A 14,025-nucleotide genomic window follows, 5' to 3' on the forward strand; every position below is an offset into this window, starting at 1 on the left:
TCTGTGTGTCACTGAATGAACAACAAGAAACTGCATCTGGAGGTGTTCAGATACCTGAGAGACCTCTGAAAAGCACGAAAAGATATCAGGATATCGCTCTGTTCCTGCTTTATAGGTAGGTAATATTGACTTATATTTGATGTTATAGATTAATTAAGGTGGAACTCCCAATTTAGGAGAGCAATATCTGTATGAAAGTAAACACAGACCGAAGGTACCTACAAAACTAAACAGCCCAAGTTACAAATTTAGTTAGTTTATGTGGTAATTCAAGCAGTGACTAAAAACAAGCAAGTCAAACTTCAGTTATGTACAAGCTACAGTCCCGTTTGATACTCAAACATAATGTTCCACCTTAAAAGATGCAGAGCTTCTGAATGAAAAACAAGAGTATCAGCATCGTTTTAAAAATGATTAAAATATGGTAAACAAATATACAATTAATGTTTTCTTGAATGGATCATGACATCCTTGGTAGGATTATGTAAAATGGAAGTTAAAAGCAGCATCTATGATTGTGGAAAAACACAGTTCTCTCTGGTTGGTTTATGTTCTGAAGCTCAGAACCTTTTAAGGTGGAATGGATTCTTGAAGGGGAAAAAATACTATTGTTGGTACATGGCTATTTAACTTTTCTGTAAGTTATTTTTAATTTTTTTAACTTATGAATCACCAGGGAAACTTGTTTGTAACTTGAGTTGTTTTGATTTGTAACACTTTAGGACTGTTTTTTGTTTCATGTAAGTAGTGTACTCGCAAATTTAGAGTCAGTTCCACCTCATGTAATCAGAAACAGCAAAAATAAATCAATATATCACCTATGGAGCAGGAATAATAATAATAATAAGTTAGATTTATATAGCGCCTTTCTAATAGGTTGCTTTACACAGAGGAGAGGATTTAAAAAAAAAAAGGGGAAGACACTTATACCTGTAGAGTGCAGAAATACTGAGAGAAGAGGTAGGTTTTTAGCTGGGATTTAAAGGCAGAAAATGAAGAGCAGAGACGAAGACTTTGTGGTAAAGAATTCCAGAGCTTGGGTGCCATCTGAATGACCTACCACCAGCGGAAATTAATTTAAATTTAGGTACTGACAAAAGGCCGCTCTCGGAGGACCTCAGTGATCTTGTAGGACAGTAAGAGTGTAAAAATTCAGAAAGGTAGGCTGGCGCCAGACCGTGCAGAGCTTTGTATGTGAGCAAGAGAACTTTAAACTACTGAATACGGAGTGAGACAGGTAACCGAATAGGCTGGAATAGAGCAATATCTGCATCTCTGGTTTGTGGTTTTGAACAATTGAGTTGAGTTTTCTCAAAAAAAAAAAAAAAAAAAAAAAAAAAAAAAAAAAAAAAAAAAGAGAAACAGAGAGAGAGAGAGAGAAAGTCATTTACAAACACCTGGGCTTCGTAAATACATAAGATCAGTGAGGACACAGCCATAACAAACAAAAAAAGGGTTTTTTGATTAAAAGCTTGAATTTGACCTTTAAAGAAAGATTCAGTCTTCTCCAGTGATTCTTCTTCATTTTATGAAATTATACTAACACCTAGTGGCCTGGATATGTCAGATATTCGGTACATAACACATTTAAAACTTGGGTGTGGGATCTGTTCTATAGAGCATAAACTGGATCTGTCTGGGAATACAAAGAAATATGTTACTTCATCTAATGTCAGTTGCTTTGCAAAACAAACTACTAACTACTAAAATAATACAAATAAATTGTCACAAAAACAATTATTATTAATAACCAATATGAATATTATAATTAAGTATTTGGAAAAATATTTGCTACTTTTAATTGGAAAATCATTTTCTGTAATTATAGAAACCGTCTTGGGGAGATACAGAGAGGCGAACTACAATAAGATATGGATGAGTAATCAGGAAATGAGAGTACTGGTGGGAGGATCTCAAGCCACGTTGGGCCATGTGGCAGTTTGCATGGTGCCATATGATGACCGGTGCTGGAGGCTGCTATAGAACTAATCCTGTTACACCCAACACACCCACAATGCCACACACTTACTCAGGTCCTCTCATCTCTGAAGCATGGGGCTTTCTCTAATACCTCACCCAACTTATGCTCTGAAAGGATGTTTGTTTTTAATTTATATATATTTTAACCCTAAGGTGAAAAAGCATGACATTAGCAATGCTGCAGGAGTATCAAACAGAAAACATCCAGGTTAACACTAGATCAGTTCTACATTGTTTCTACCACCCTCTGTGAAAATTATAGAATAATCAAATCACAGATATGACACAACACATTTATTTTTTAAGTGAACATTCTGACTTTGTGAAAAATCCCTCAAACAAATTTAATACATTTGTTTAAACTAGTGACATTTCTTTTGAAGATCAAGTAGAAGAACTCCATACAGCATCATCAACCATATTTTCCATCAATGGAATGAGAAGTGTCCAAAATTCCAGTGAACACCTGAGCACAGACTCAATTTCAACAGTCAAATTCAATAGCCCTTTATGGTTTAATCCAATTGGTTTAAGTTCAGGTTTACTAAGCCAAGCCAAAAACAAGTAAACAAATGGGTGAACATCCTCTAAACATGGTAATTTTGTCATTTTTGACTGGGATGATACTTAATATCCTACAGGTCAGTGGCAAAATTAAGTGGCTAAATGCAAATACTTACAACAATGTTCTAACATCTAGTGTAGAACCTTCAGGACAAACAAAGCTACAGCAGTAAAGGAGGGACATTTATTTCATGTTGTAGCAGGCTTCTACAAACTTTAGGCTGTATAGTGTATTTGTGTAAGGCATGATGGGTGTTGTAGTGAGGAAGCATGAATGAACATAAATCATAATTATAGAAGACTGAAAAACAAATGAAATTGTGGGATAATATTATATTACACATTGCAGTATTAGTAATTATACACGGAATGATCAATGGATTAGCGTGTACCTACAATCACTGTCCATCAGCTCCACTGACCACACAGGAGCACTTTGTAGATCTACAATTACTGGCTGTAGTCCACCTGTTGTTCTGCAAATTTTCTTCTTCCCATTTCACCCTGCTCTTCAATGGTCAAAACTCCCATAGGACCACCACAGAGCAGGTATGATATGGGAGGTGGAGCGTTCTCAGCGATTTAGTGAAGATGACATGGTGGTGCTGTGTTAGATTGTGTTGCTCCAGTACAGGTGGATCAGCCTTCAGTGTCACTGCTGGCCTGAGAATAGTCAACGAACCAAAAATACAGACTAGACCAACACTAAATGTGCAGCAACAGATGAGCTACTGTTTCTGACTGTCCTGTGAAGCAAGGATATATATATATATATATATATATATATATATATATATATATATATACAGTGGAACCTGTACTTTGATGGTTTTTTAAACATCTAGGACAGGGGTCATCAAACTACGGCCCAGGGGCCATAATCGGCCAGATTCTTTCATTTGACCGGCCCCTTTAACTACGGCAGTATACTGCGGTGGTCTGACCAAGGGCATATACTTGGGTAGAGACGATATGGAGATGTCTCTATATCCAGCGACTACTGAATTGTCCCTTGCAATTATTTTATATGAAAATTACAATACAGCAGTCCATCTTCATCTAGTCAATGTACTACATACAAACAGTTAAGATCTGGTTCTCTACTTCGAATCCCACGTACCAAACCCACACTTTTTCTCTGCAACTTGACAGAGGCTGTGGCTGTAAGGAAACAAAACAGATTCACATCAATGTCTCGTATTAAGGGACAGTGCCACCAGCTACGATGGTGTTTTAGGGGCCACATCAAACCAGCTCTTTTGGAGATATCTGTCCTTTTCGAGTGCGCTCACTCACATGCACTGTAAAACTCAACGTAGAGGCACAAGCCAAACGAATTGCCATATCGTACTCCACATTGACTTTACATTTTCTAAATATTATGAGTTTAGTCTTGAAATATAAACAACTTTGTCAATAATATATGGTATATTGTGGTTTTGGTTTGTCTTTTTTCTAGATGTTTTCTTCTCTGGCTGCAGGCCCCCCCAAAAACTGTGAGCTGGCCCCTGTTTGAGGACCCCTGATCTAGGAGGAAGCGCTTTCCCTCGCAGATGTGTAATTGGGGAAATCTTAGTCTATGGTTGGAACAAGTGACTAAATCTGGGATTACAATTCAGCAAACAAAAATTTTTTAAAGCAAAAAAAAAATGCTGGGTTTTATTCCCATAAGCACAGAAATGGTTCGATATGATTGCAGTGAACCCCACATTCACTGTGTCCTTGGCTTAAGGCCTACTCTTATTGGTCTTAGTCATAGGAATCAGCCATATTTAAAAATTAAACACAGCTAGAAAAATACAAAGTTTAAAAGCTACAGAATCAACAGATTAATTAGATGCGAACAGCAGTGGTTGTTGAGCCTCTAAAGCAGTGAGCTCACAGATTATCATACTGGTCAGTGGTAGTAAACAATAAACAGGTGCCAAGGAGCTGTTCACTGAGATTTTATTTGTGTCCAAGCTTTGAGAATGTTTGAGAATATTTTTGATTCGTCCTCCACATTTAACTCCTTTTCGCAGTGGAGTAAATGTTACTGATTTTAAATTCTTTACTGCAAATGTTTTCAGCTTTAATGTGCACTAATCAGCACCACACATAGGTTTAACATGAGGGGATCTATGAATGTATTAATTTTTCAAATTCTTTATTTTACATTTTAAAATAATATTTCTTCCCCTGATATAGTGCAGAAATACGGTTCAGACTTTCCCTAAATCTGTAGTATGTGAGTCGCCTCATACATTACTCACATCTGGATGAATAAACCATTTATGGGGGGTGTCTATCTAAGTATCTCTTTTCACAGTGTTCTAGCTCTAGCAGAAACACAAGTGCATTTAAAGGTGAATTTCTTTTTTAAATAAGCAAAAAAAAAGGCCTCAAAGTATTAATTAAAAATGTATATATAGATTTCTTTACTAAGGAATGATACACAGATAAACCATTTGTTAAATAACGCATGTCTTGCAAATATAAGATGACAACTGACATTTTCCTCAGAGAGCTTCTCTGGAGGTGAGTAGGTGGACAGTTAATTAAGTCAAAAATATCACCTAAAATATGGATTTACTTTGCCCTGTGAAGGATTGGCGCCCCCTCCAGGGTGTATTCCCACCTTGCACCCAATGATTCCAGGTAGGCTCTGGACCCACTGCGACCCTGAACTGGATAAGCGCTTACAGATAATGAATGAATGAATGAATATCACCTAAAATATGGATTTACTTTGCCCTGTGAAGGACTGGCGTCCCCTCCAGGGTGTATTCCCACCTTGTGCACCAATGATTCCAGGTAGGCTCTGGACCCACTGCGACCCTGAACTAGATAAGCGCTTACAGATAATGAATGAATAAACATGGATTTACTCTATAGAATTACATGTGCAATTTTTTTTTATTTGAATCTTTTTCACTGCAGTATTACACAAGTAAATTAGCACAGACTTTGTATTTATTTAACTTTTCTTCAAGTTTTTAAAAATACTTTCAATGTCTGCATGGTAGCTGAGCAACCTCTAGTGGCCACTGACCCGAAATGTAGCCAAAAACTTTTATCGCAGATAGGCTATTGATTAATACTGCCTGTTCATTTGGGCCAAATCCCAATTTGGCTGCTTACACCCTATATAGTGGCACAGCGTAAGCCATGAAACTAGGGTTTTGCATACAAACAGCAATCTTAAATGTTAGAGAGTCATGTAGCTCATTGTTGAATATAAATGTCAAAATATTAGACATTATAAACACTTTTTGGTGGTCAGATAATTTTATTTAATGACGTACATAGTGCAATTCATAGGGAGCAGGGGGTCATATACTGCTGTCTGGAAATACATTTCTGCTGTTCCACATTGTGTGAAAGATATAAAGAAAAAAGATTTTATTTTCTTCTCTATACAGACCTTAATGTACTAATTTTTCTCCACTCTTGGATCATACACTAGAACTGTTCTTTAAGTTACAATCACAAAGCAGGTGCTAAGATATGTTTTAAATGACATTTTTCAATCACTCGATTATTTGCTGAAAATTCATCCAGATGTTGTCTGTGTCATGCTGGATTTTTCAATTCAGGTTGCACAGACCAGATCACAAATCTTATTCATGTTGAATATGTCTTATACATGTCTAATATTTCTCAGGTGGATTGGATGTTGTTTTCATTTCGTTGGCACTCATTTCCCTGTGAGCTTCAGAACATCTCGAACCATGGCTCCAATCCCATCGAATATGTGGTGCAGCTTTGTTTCACACATGAAGGCAGGGGAGGTGACAACCTTGTTCTTCTTATCAATGTGGGCCTCGTAATGGTGTAAAGTTAAGGCTCAATTTTGACATTTAAAAGATTAAAAGAGTGTTTGAACAATATATTGAAAAGTATTTCCACTTCAAATGACGAGAGATTTGTTAAGCCATTAGATCAGCAGTATAATGACTTCGACTGTAACTTCCAATATGATATCCGTGGTCCCTACCTGCCCACCAGTTATTAATTTATATTAATAAAAGAGGATTATGCCATAATCATAACATTGTACATGTTGCTTCTTTTTCTACAGCTAATGTGGACAGGCTTAATTAAGCATACATCCAGGCCACAAGGTGTCTTTGATGAAACCTTACAAATGACAAATGGTGTATTTTAAATAAATCATCTGAGATTTAACCTAGTAAATCTTTTTATAAATATCGCTATAGCATGAATTTTAAAATGATATATGGGTAAATTTCAAGTTTTTTTCCGAAATTATTTTTCCAGTTTCCAATTTAAGAAACAATTTCATTAAACATTTAATTAACATTAAGTCATGGGCGCAGAGCAGGATATGTTGACCTCTTTGGCCTTGTGCTTGGCTCCGAGGGCAGTGATGGCCTGAGCAGTACCAGCATATGGCCATTTTCCTCCCTCCTCTTCCTCATGCCCCACTGTCACCTCCACACCTGGCAGCACCTTTGCCGCCAACACTGGGGAGATACAGCACAACCTGGCAACCACACCAAACATCACATCTTTGTCAAAGATGGAGACAAATCAGTTGCAGCACAATGTAGATTTTGCACAGATATTCCATGAGGATTTCATCATGTTCTCAATCATTTGCAAGAGAACCACAATCAGTTTGAATAGTGTGAAGTGAGAGACAACAATTGTAATAATACCACTGTTCTTTTATCACTTTTTATTAACATGTTTAAAGTCTTTTAAATTCAATCCAGTTAATCATAATGGCATTCTATGATTAATCATGATATTCGCAAGTTAAAATTTTGTTTATTTATTTATTCATTTTTGGAGTGGAGATAAATAAATGCGTGGAGTGGTATACATGAAAATCTGATTAGAGGAAACAGTCCTTTTCACTTTATTATCACATGTCAGAGTAGATTTTTATGTTATTTAAATTAGAATCTCTTAATTTGCTGAGTAAATGGTAACATCAAACTTGGACACAAGCTTTAATTGAGAAAAAATGAAGCTAGCAGCTCACATTTCAGACAATAAAACACCTCCATATTCAGCTTCAACAATTTTATAAGAAAGAAAAGTGTGGATTACATGAGGCATGAGGAAAAAAAAATAAAGTGCTAAGAGAAAGACAGAAAGTAAGTGAAAGAATTTACCATACAGTGTGTTAACGGAGCTTAACACTGCAATATTTATATTACTCCCCAAATTACTTAATTTATCCTGATTATAGTACTACACCCCTAACTGTCACCTGGAACTGGCATGAACTGTTCCTTTTGAGGCTGCTCCATGACTCTGTGTTGGTGGAGGCAGCTTTGATAGCTGATAGCTAAATTAGATCTCAAATCTGCATTTCCCAGTTTCACAGTGACCTTCATGACACAGGTTTGGCATATTAAAGTGATTGGGTCTTCCTTTTCATCTGGTTGAGAGCTGAAATGCTCCAATCCAGACAAAGTTATATTTGGATTTGTGACTAGGTGTGCTCCACTGTCTCCATATACAAAACAAAGACTGACACTCTGTTGTTCAGCAGCAGCAGTTCAGATGCCATTCAGATTTTACCCATATCTCAGCATAAAAATAAAATAATGCAAGGTAAAATGGTTCCATTACATTCTAGTCAGTTTTTGACTTTTTGAACTCTGGTCTTGAACTGGTTCTGTTCAGGATATCTGAACCTTGATGCTTTCCAGCAAACCGGCCCAGGTTTGCACCAGTTTTGATGGGAACCAATGCTGCACTTTTGTCTGTTTTAACCATAACAGCGTCAGAGTCAATGATAAACAGATAGAGGCAGGATGCATTTGTGGTTGATCCACTGTTTACAGAGTTCAGATCAGAGTGATACACATTTACATGATGCTGAGTTTAAGTTCAAAATGAGTATTATGCTGTATGGTTCCAGAGCCATCCTGTTGACAGTGTGAACCAGAACATTCGGGAAAAGTAAAAGAGAATGCACAAAAACTCACTGAGCACAGCCCCAGAAAAAAACAGTTAGGGAGCATTTTCCTTTGTATTTCCTTGCAATGTTTTGTTTTCAAATCATAAAGAAGAAAACGGGTCCACTGCACAACTCCTTAGTCTCTGTACTCTTTCCTAAGCTTCATTTGCTTGAAACGCCAATGGAAGTCAGCACAGTTTGGTTCCAGCTGGGAACAAACCTTTTGGGTTCAGCTAAATAAACTATTTATGTTGGTGGAAATCTGCTGAACCTTTTAGAATTAGGTGTATGAACTAGAACCAAACCAGTTCAACATTGGTTTAAAAGGGATTTCAGGTTATCAGGAACACACTCTAGTCTTGTAAGCCCTTCCATAATTAGGTATACAGAACTGAGGAGACCAGATGGAGATCCCTACAAAGAACACTGATGATGCAGAAATCATCATTATTAATGACATTAAAACATGACTGATGATGTATAATACCACAATGGGTTCTTACATTGTAATGTGATTGACTGATTGAAGTGCTTTTGGTATCACCCTGTAAAATACACAAAACCTGGCAATGATACCAGCACTCACAAGGGAGCACTGGGATGCCTGGACTTTTTCAACCAATGGGGAAATTCTATGCCTGTGTGGTTTCTGTGACTCTGTACAAATTGAGTCGATGTTCGCTGGAATGTGCGATGGAATGGAACTATTTAATCTGGCAGAAGGTGGATAAACAAATTATATTTTGTCTTCTTTATCTTAAAACCTAATAATAAACAGTGATAATGAATTGTGGTATAATCTCAGAAATACACTCAAGGTACGTGCTATAATGTGAGATATTTGCATTGGTGTACTGGCCAATATCTCATTCCCTCTTGTGTATTTTTGCTTAAGTAGCCCCGAAATGTACTGGAGTTTAACGTCCTAACAGACATTGGACTCACCCAATAGGTTTTCCAGCTTTATGGAAGTCTTTTAAGACACGCTCCACCTCCTTATTAACATTACAGTCCTTTCCATCAACAGCAAACGTGGACCTGGAAGCACATGGGTTAAGAGGTAACACAAGAGAATTAATTAAGATTTATTGAACACTACTTATAGCATTTAATGTAACCTTCAGTAAAGGTCAAAGCATTATAACACATAATACCACAGTTAGTTCCGACCCTGCAATGTGATTGGCTGAGAGACGTTCCAGGAGTGCCAATATTACATGATAATGGCACTCTGACCAAACCTCTTCAGGCAGGTATCACTCCGCAAAATACATGTAACCTAGCAACGAGGCCAGCAATTACAAGACAGAGCTCTGTCTGGATTTTTTCACCCAACTGGAAACAGGTTCATTTTCCATTCCTGCACCTTATTTTGAACAGAGTAAAGAGAGTTATGTCACAGTGGATTTATAAACAAAAGAATATTGTAAATATATATATATATATAAACAGTAAATTGCTACGTCTGGTTTCTGTGATTGTGTTTAACTCAAGTTCAGGCGTGTCAATTTTCTCCGCTGCACTCGTTCGCCAGGCCTGCAGCATGGCTTTGGAGTGATACTCTAAAATACTCACTTTTAACTTAAACAGAGAACTTGACATTGTTAATATATGATACTACTACAATTTCAATCTGCTGTAAACAATGGTTAAACCATAACATTTTATTGATTTATTGCATTTATCTCTGCTTCTGTCCTTTAGACGGGTTTAACATCACAAGTTAAAAATACAGAGTTCGTTGAAAAGAACAAAAAATGTGTGACAGAATGGAACTATTTTTCCTTGTGAAATGTTGATAAACAAACAAATTTTCACGTCTTCTCTATATTAAAATCTAATAATAAAAGGTGCTAACAAACTGTGGTATAATCGCAATAATACACTCGAGGTTTCTGCTATAACGTGAGATCCTGACACTGGTGTACTAAACTTCGCTGTAGACTAGTGCCAATATCTCATGTTATAGCACTCACTCTCATCTCATGTATTATCAGCTAAATATCATGTAAATATCCTCCAACATCACAAGAGTGATCTTGTTTCATACATGTGTGAGATTGCTGAGCTTTTCCAAAAGGTTCATTACTACTAACATTTGAAGAGTAGAATGTTTAAGATGAGATATCTTTATTGTCATTGCACATAATAAGATATCTTATCTTAAACATTCACCTCTATTGACACTGTCCTCTATTCACTTTTCTAGGACATTATTCTACACTCACTGCTCTAGAGCATTATCCCTTTTACCCTCTGTGCAGAATTTCCTCTACTTGTTTGTTGTTTTGATTGTTGTAATGTTCTCCAGCACTCAGTTCTACTTTGTTCAAATTGTACTGTAGAATGTTTCTTCTGGTCACTCTGTTCTAGAGGTGTGTTCCATTCAGTATATAACATTCTCTTCTCTGCACAGTTCTACACCTTACTCCCTGGGTAACACAGTTCTAGATTGTTCTCTTCACTTAGATTGTTCGTAGTTCTCTTCCATTGACACGGTTCTAGAATGCTATCCACCATTCATACTGGGATGAAATTCTTCATACACGCTCTTCTGTTACGTTCATATGGTTATAAAAATTAGGAGACTAGTGCTGAAGGAACACGCGCTGCGTACCAAATGGCACCCTATTCACTATATTATTCACTATATAGTGCACTATTATAGGGAAGAGAATTCAGGAGGTTAGTGAATGATTTCAAACGCTACCTCATGTGGGTTTCACCAAACAGTGCAGTGGGTATGGGTAATCTGATATCTGCTAATGTTCATGGGTTGTACCTTTTTGCAGTGCATTGTGGGATTGTTTGAGTACACTGAAAATTTTCTACTATGTTTTCGGACACTACTACAAAATGGCAGAACCCCCAAATAGTGCACTATATAGTGAATAGAGCACAGTTTTGGACACAGCTATGGTGTAGACTAGTGGAGGAGATACTTGGTGGAGAATAGTGACAGAGACTAGTGACAAAGGCTGTGTGAGAAGTGTAAGAGAAAGGTGGAAGTCCTTACAGGTTTTTGGCGGCCCCGAAGCCTCCAGGAAAGATCACTGCATCATGATTAGTTGCATTCAGCTTGGCCAGGTCTGTGATGTTTCCCCTGGCAATGCGAGCTGACTCTGCCAACACGTTTCTGTACTCACCCACCCCAAAACACACACACTTATTATAACAAATAAATAGAGAAATTAATGGAACTGTAAAGTGCTGTAAAATATCCTTCCTAACACACACCTCGTTTCTTTCTCTGCAGGCTGCCCTTTGCTATGATCAATCACATGCATCTGAGACACATCAGGAGCAAACATCTGGACCTCTGCACCTCCTCGGCTCAGATGCACCAGGATTCTAAACTCACACACACATAGACATACATTTCAACTTTAAATACCTAATAGCATTTTATTGGTATACATCAAAAAATTGTAACAAAATAACTGAAAAAATATATGTTTGACCATTGTCATGTTTTTAAGGCAAAGAAATGAGGATGAATTCCTGCTAAGGGGGTGTAAATGCAGTGGTGCAGAGAAAAAAAAAAGAGAAAGTAACTCACGCAGATGCCTCATGAATCTCTGTTCCATCATACACTCCACACCCGGACAGCACCTAATCACAAAGAAATACTTAAATTAGATGATAAATGTACAATGGCCAGATGTAATTAATTCAAGCACATTGTTGTAAACCCCAGTAGGAACCTTAAAACTGAATCCAAAGTAGTAGAAACCTGAAACCTCTTAAGAGTTTGACATGAATAGTTTGTTATAATGAACACACTCAGACAGGCAAAGACACAGAAGGGGAGACAGACAATACAGTCAGACAGACAGGGATGTGCGTGTCACTTTGACACACAGACAGGCCGACAGACAGACTTATAGAATGACAGACACTCAGACAGACTAGAAAACGGACTGGCAGATTAATAGTCATAGGAGAAAGAAAAGCAGACATAGTGAAAGATAAGCAGACAGAGTTAAAAAAGCAAACAGGCAGACAGACTGTCCCACAACAAGACAGAGAGGCAAACAGAGAGAGGTAGGTAGGTGCAGAAGCTGGCAAACAGGTGCAGAAGCAGACAGTCAGTCAGACAGGCTAATAGGCAGATAGACAGTCACAGAAGAAGATAAATACACAGACAGGCAGGTGCACAAGCAAACAAAGACAGACAGTCACAGAATAAGATATACAGACGGAAACACAGGCAAGTACATAAGCAGACAGGCAGACAGACAGTCATGCAAGCATACTGAAAGACACGTACACAAACAGACAGACAGGCAGGCAGTTTGGCATTTCGGTGAATTGAATGTTCTGTTCGTTTAAGACCTAAATTCACTTTCCACGGAAGCGGTCTAATGCGTGTACAGCCCTGCAGACAGAAAGTGGATTTGCATCCAGCTTTTAAAAATGTTGTTTGGTTCTGTCACCAGCTGGAGCATGGCAGGATTAGCGATAAGTAACTCACCACGGCCACTTTGGCGCTGCTATATTTGACACTTGTGTGGATCAAACTGGAGATTTGAGTCTTCACCACGAAAGAACATCGTTTATTGAAGAGCGACCGCAGAGTTAACATCGTTCACTGGAGAAAAAATGGCGCAAACTTTGGCCAGTCTTGGAAAATCTCTAGCTCAAGTGCAAGAGCAGAATTAACCAAGGTCAGCGGAGGGTATAATAGATTTAGGTGGATTTAAGGTGATAAACACACAGCTGCTTGGAATTAATGTCAAATTCTTTAACATTCGTTCAAATGTGAGACTGCGACTGTTTAAACTTCAGCTTAAACGTGAACGACAATTTATGTCTTAAAATAGATTTTACCGTAAACCAGAGAAAACAGACGCATTTCTGTATCGTCGTAAGTGTATTTAATGCGAAACTCCTCTCACTGCAGTATATTACGGTGAAGTCTTCCTCTGTGTGTTAAAGTCTGTAAATTACAACAGCGACCCATGGTGGTATAGAGTCGTAGTAAAATGTCCATTTGGATCTAATTTTATACACTTCTTTGAAACTGAAAAGGTTATGGTATGAGGTACACTCCTTGTTAGTTAAAATAAAAATGTAAATAAATAAACAAATAAATAAAATTAAAAAAATAATGAAACATTCACAAGAAAACAGGCTTCTTCTGATGGGTCCTCTTATGTTTTCTTGAATCAAATATAGCTGCAAAACACGCTAATAAAACCCCCACAAAATTTCATGATCACTCAAATTCTGGTTTTGTTGAAAGACATCTTAACACTAGAACTACCAGGATTTTCATATACCCCCTTTTTCTACCAGAGGCCGCCAAATGGCAGTGCTGGGGTAATTTGCAACCCATTAGGCCACCTTTTGTTATGTACATAAAGCCACTACTAGGTGCTAAAACGGGGGGATGGGTGATAGTGTGAACTGTGTTGACTGACAAAGCTCTGAGAGTCACAGAAGGCACAGACTTTCAGGAGTTTAGTTCAGGCAACAGTCTCAACAAATAAAAAATATTTTGGTACTTTGGCAGTTTTCTCAGCTGCTGATAAAAATTATTATTATAATCTTTCAAAAATATA

General features: G+C 37.5%; 1 protein-coding gene across 1 annotated transcript; it reads right to left on the minus strand.

Moving 5' to 3' along the window:
* Positions 1 to 5,787: 5,787 nt before the first annotated feature.
* gatd3 (glutamine amidotransferase class 1 domain containing 3) lies at positions 5,788 to 13,395 on the minus strand. The gene is made up of 7 exons (XM_066641135.1): positions 12,936 to 13,395; positions 12,021 to 12,073; positions 11,699 to 11,812; positions 11,478 to 11,597; positions 9,407 to 9,499; positions 6,874 to 7,030; positions 5,788 to 6,349 (listed from the first exon to the last, which is right to left on the minus strand). The coding sequence occupies exons 1-7, from the start codon at positions 13,044 to 13,046 to the stop codon at positions 6,221 to 6,223; spliced, it is 777 nt and encodes a 258-aa protein (XP_066497232.1). The 5' UTR covers positions 13,047 to 13,395; the 3' UTR covers positions 5,788 to 6,220.
* Between the last annotated feature and the right edge of the window lie 630 nt (positions 13,396 to 14,025).

The sequence above is a fragment of the Hoplias malabaricus genome, chromosome 12 (assembly GCF_029633855.1).
Source record: "Hoplias malabaricus isolate fHopMal1 chromosome 12, fHopMal1.hap1, whole genome shotgun sequence".
In the NCBI taxonomy this organism is placed as follows: Eukaryota; Metazoa; Chordata; class Actinopteri; order Characiformes; family Erythrinidae; genus Hoplias; species Hoplias malabaricus.

Coding starts and splice junctions, on each gene's coding strand:
- gatd3 (XM_066641135.1), bottom strand. CDS start 13,046: ATGTTAACTCTGCGGTCGCTCTTCAATAAACGATGTTCTTTCGTGGTG. Junction 11,598..11,698: donor CCTGCAGAGAAAGAAACGAG/GTGTGTGTTAGG, acceptor GGGTGAGTACAG/AAACGTGTTGGCAGAGTCAG. Junction 9,500..11,477: donor TTCGGGGCCGCCAAAAACCT/GTAAGGACTTCC, acceptor ATGTGCTTCCAG/GTCCACGTTTGCTGTTGATG.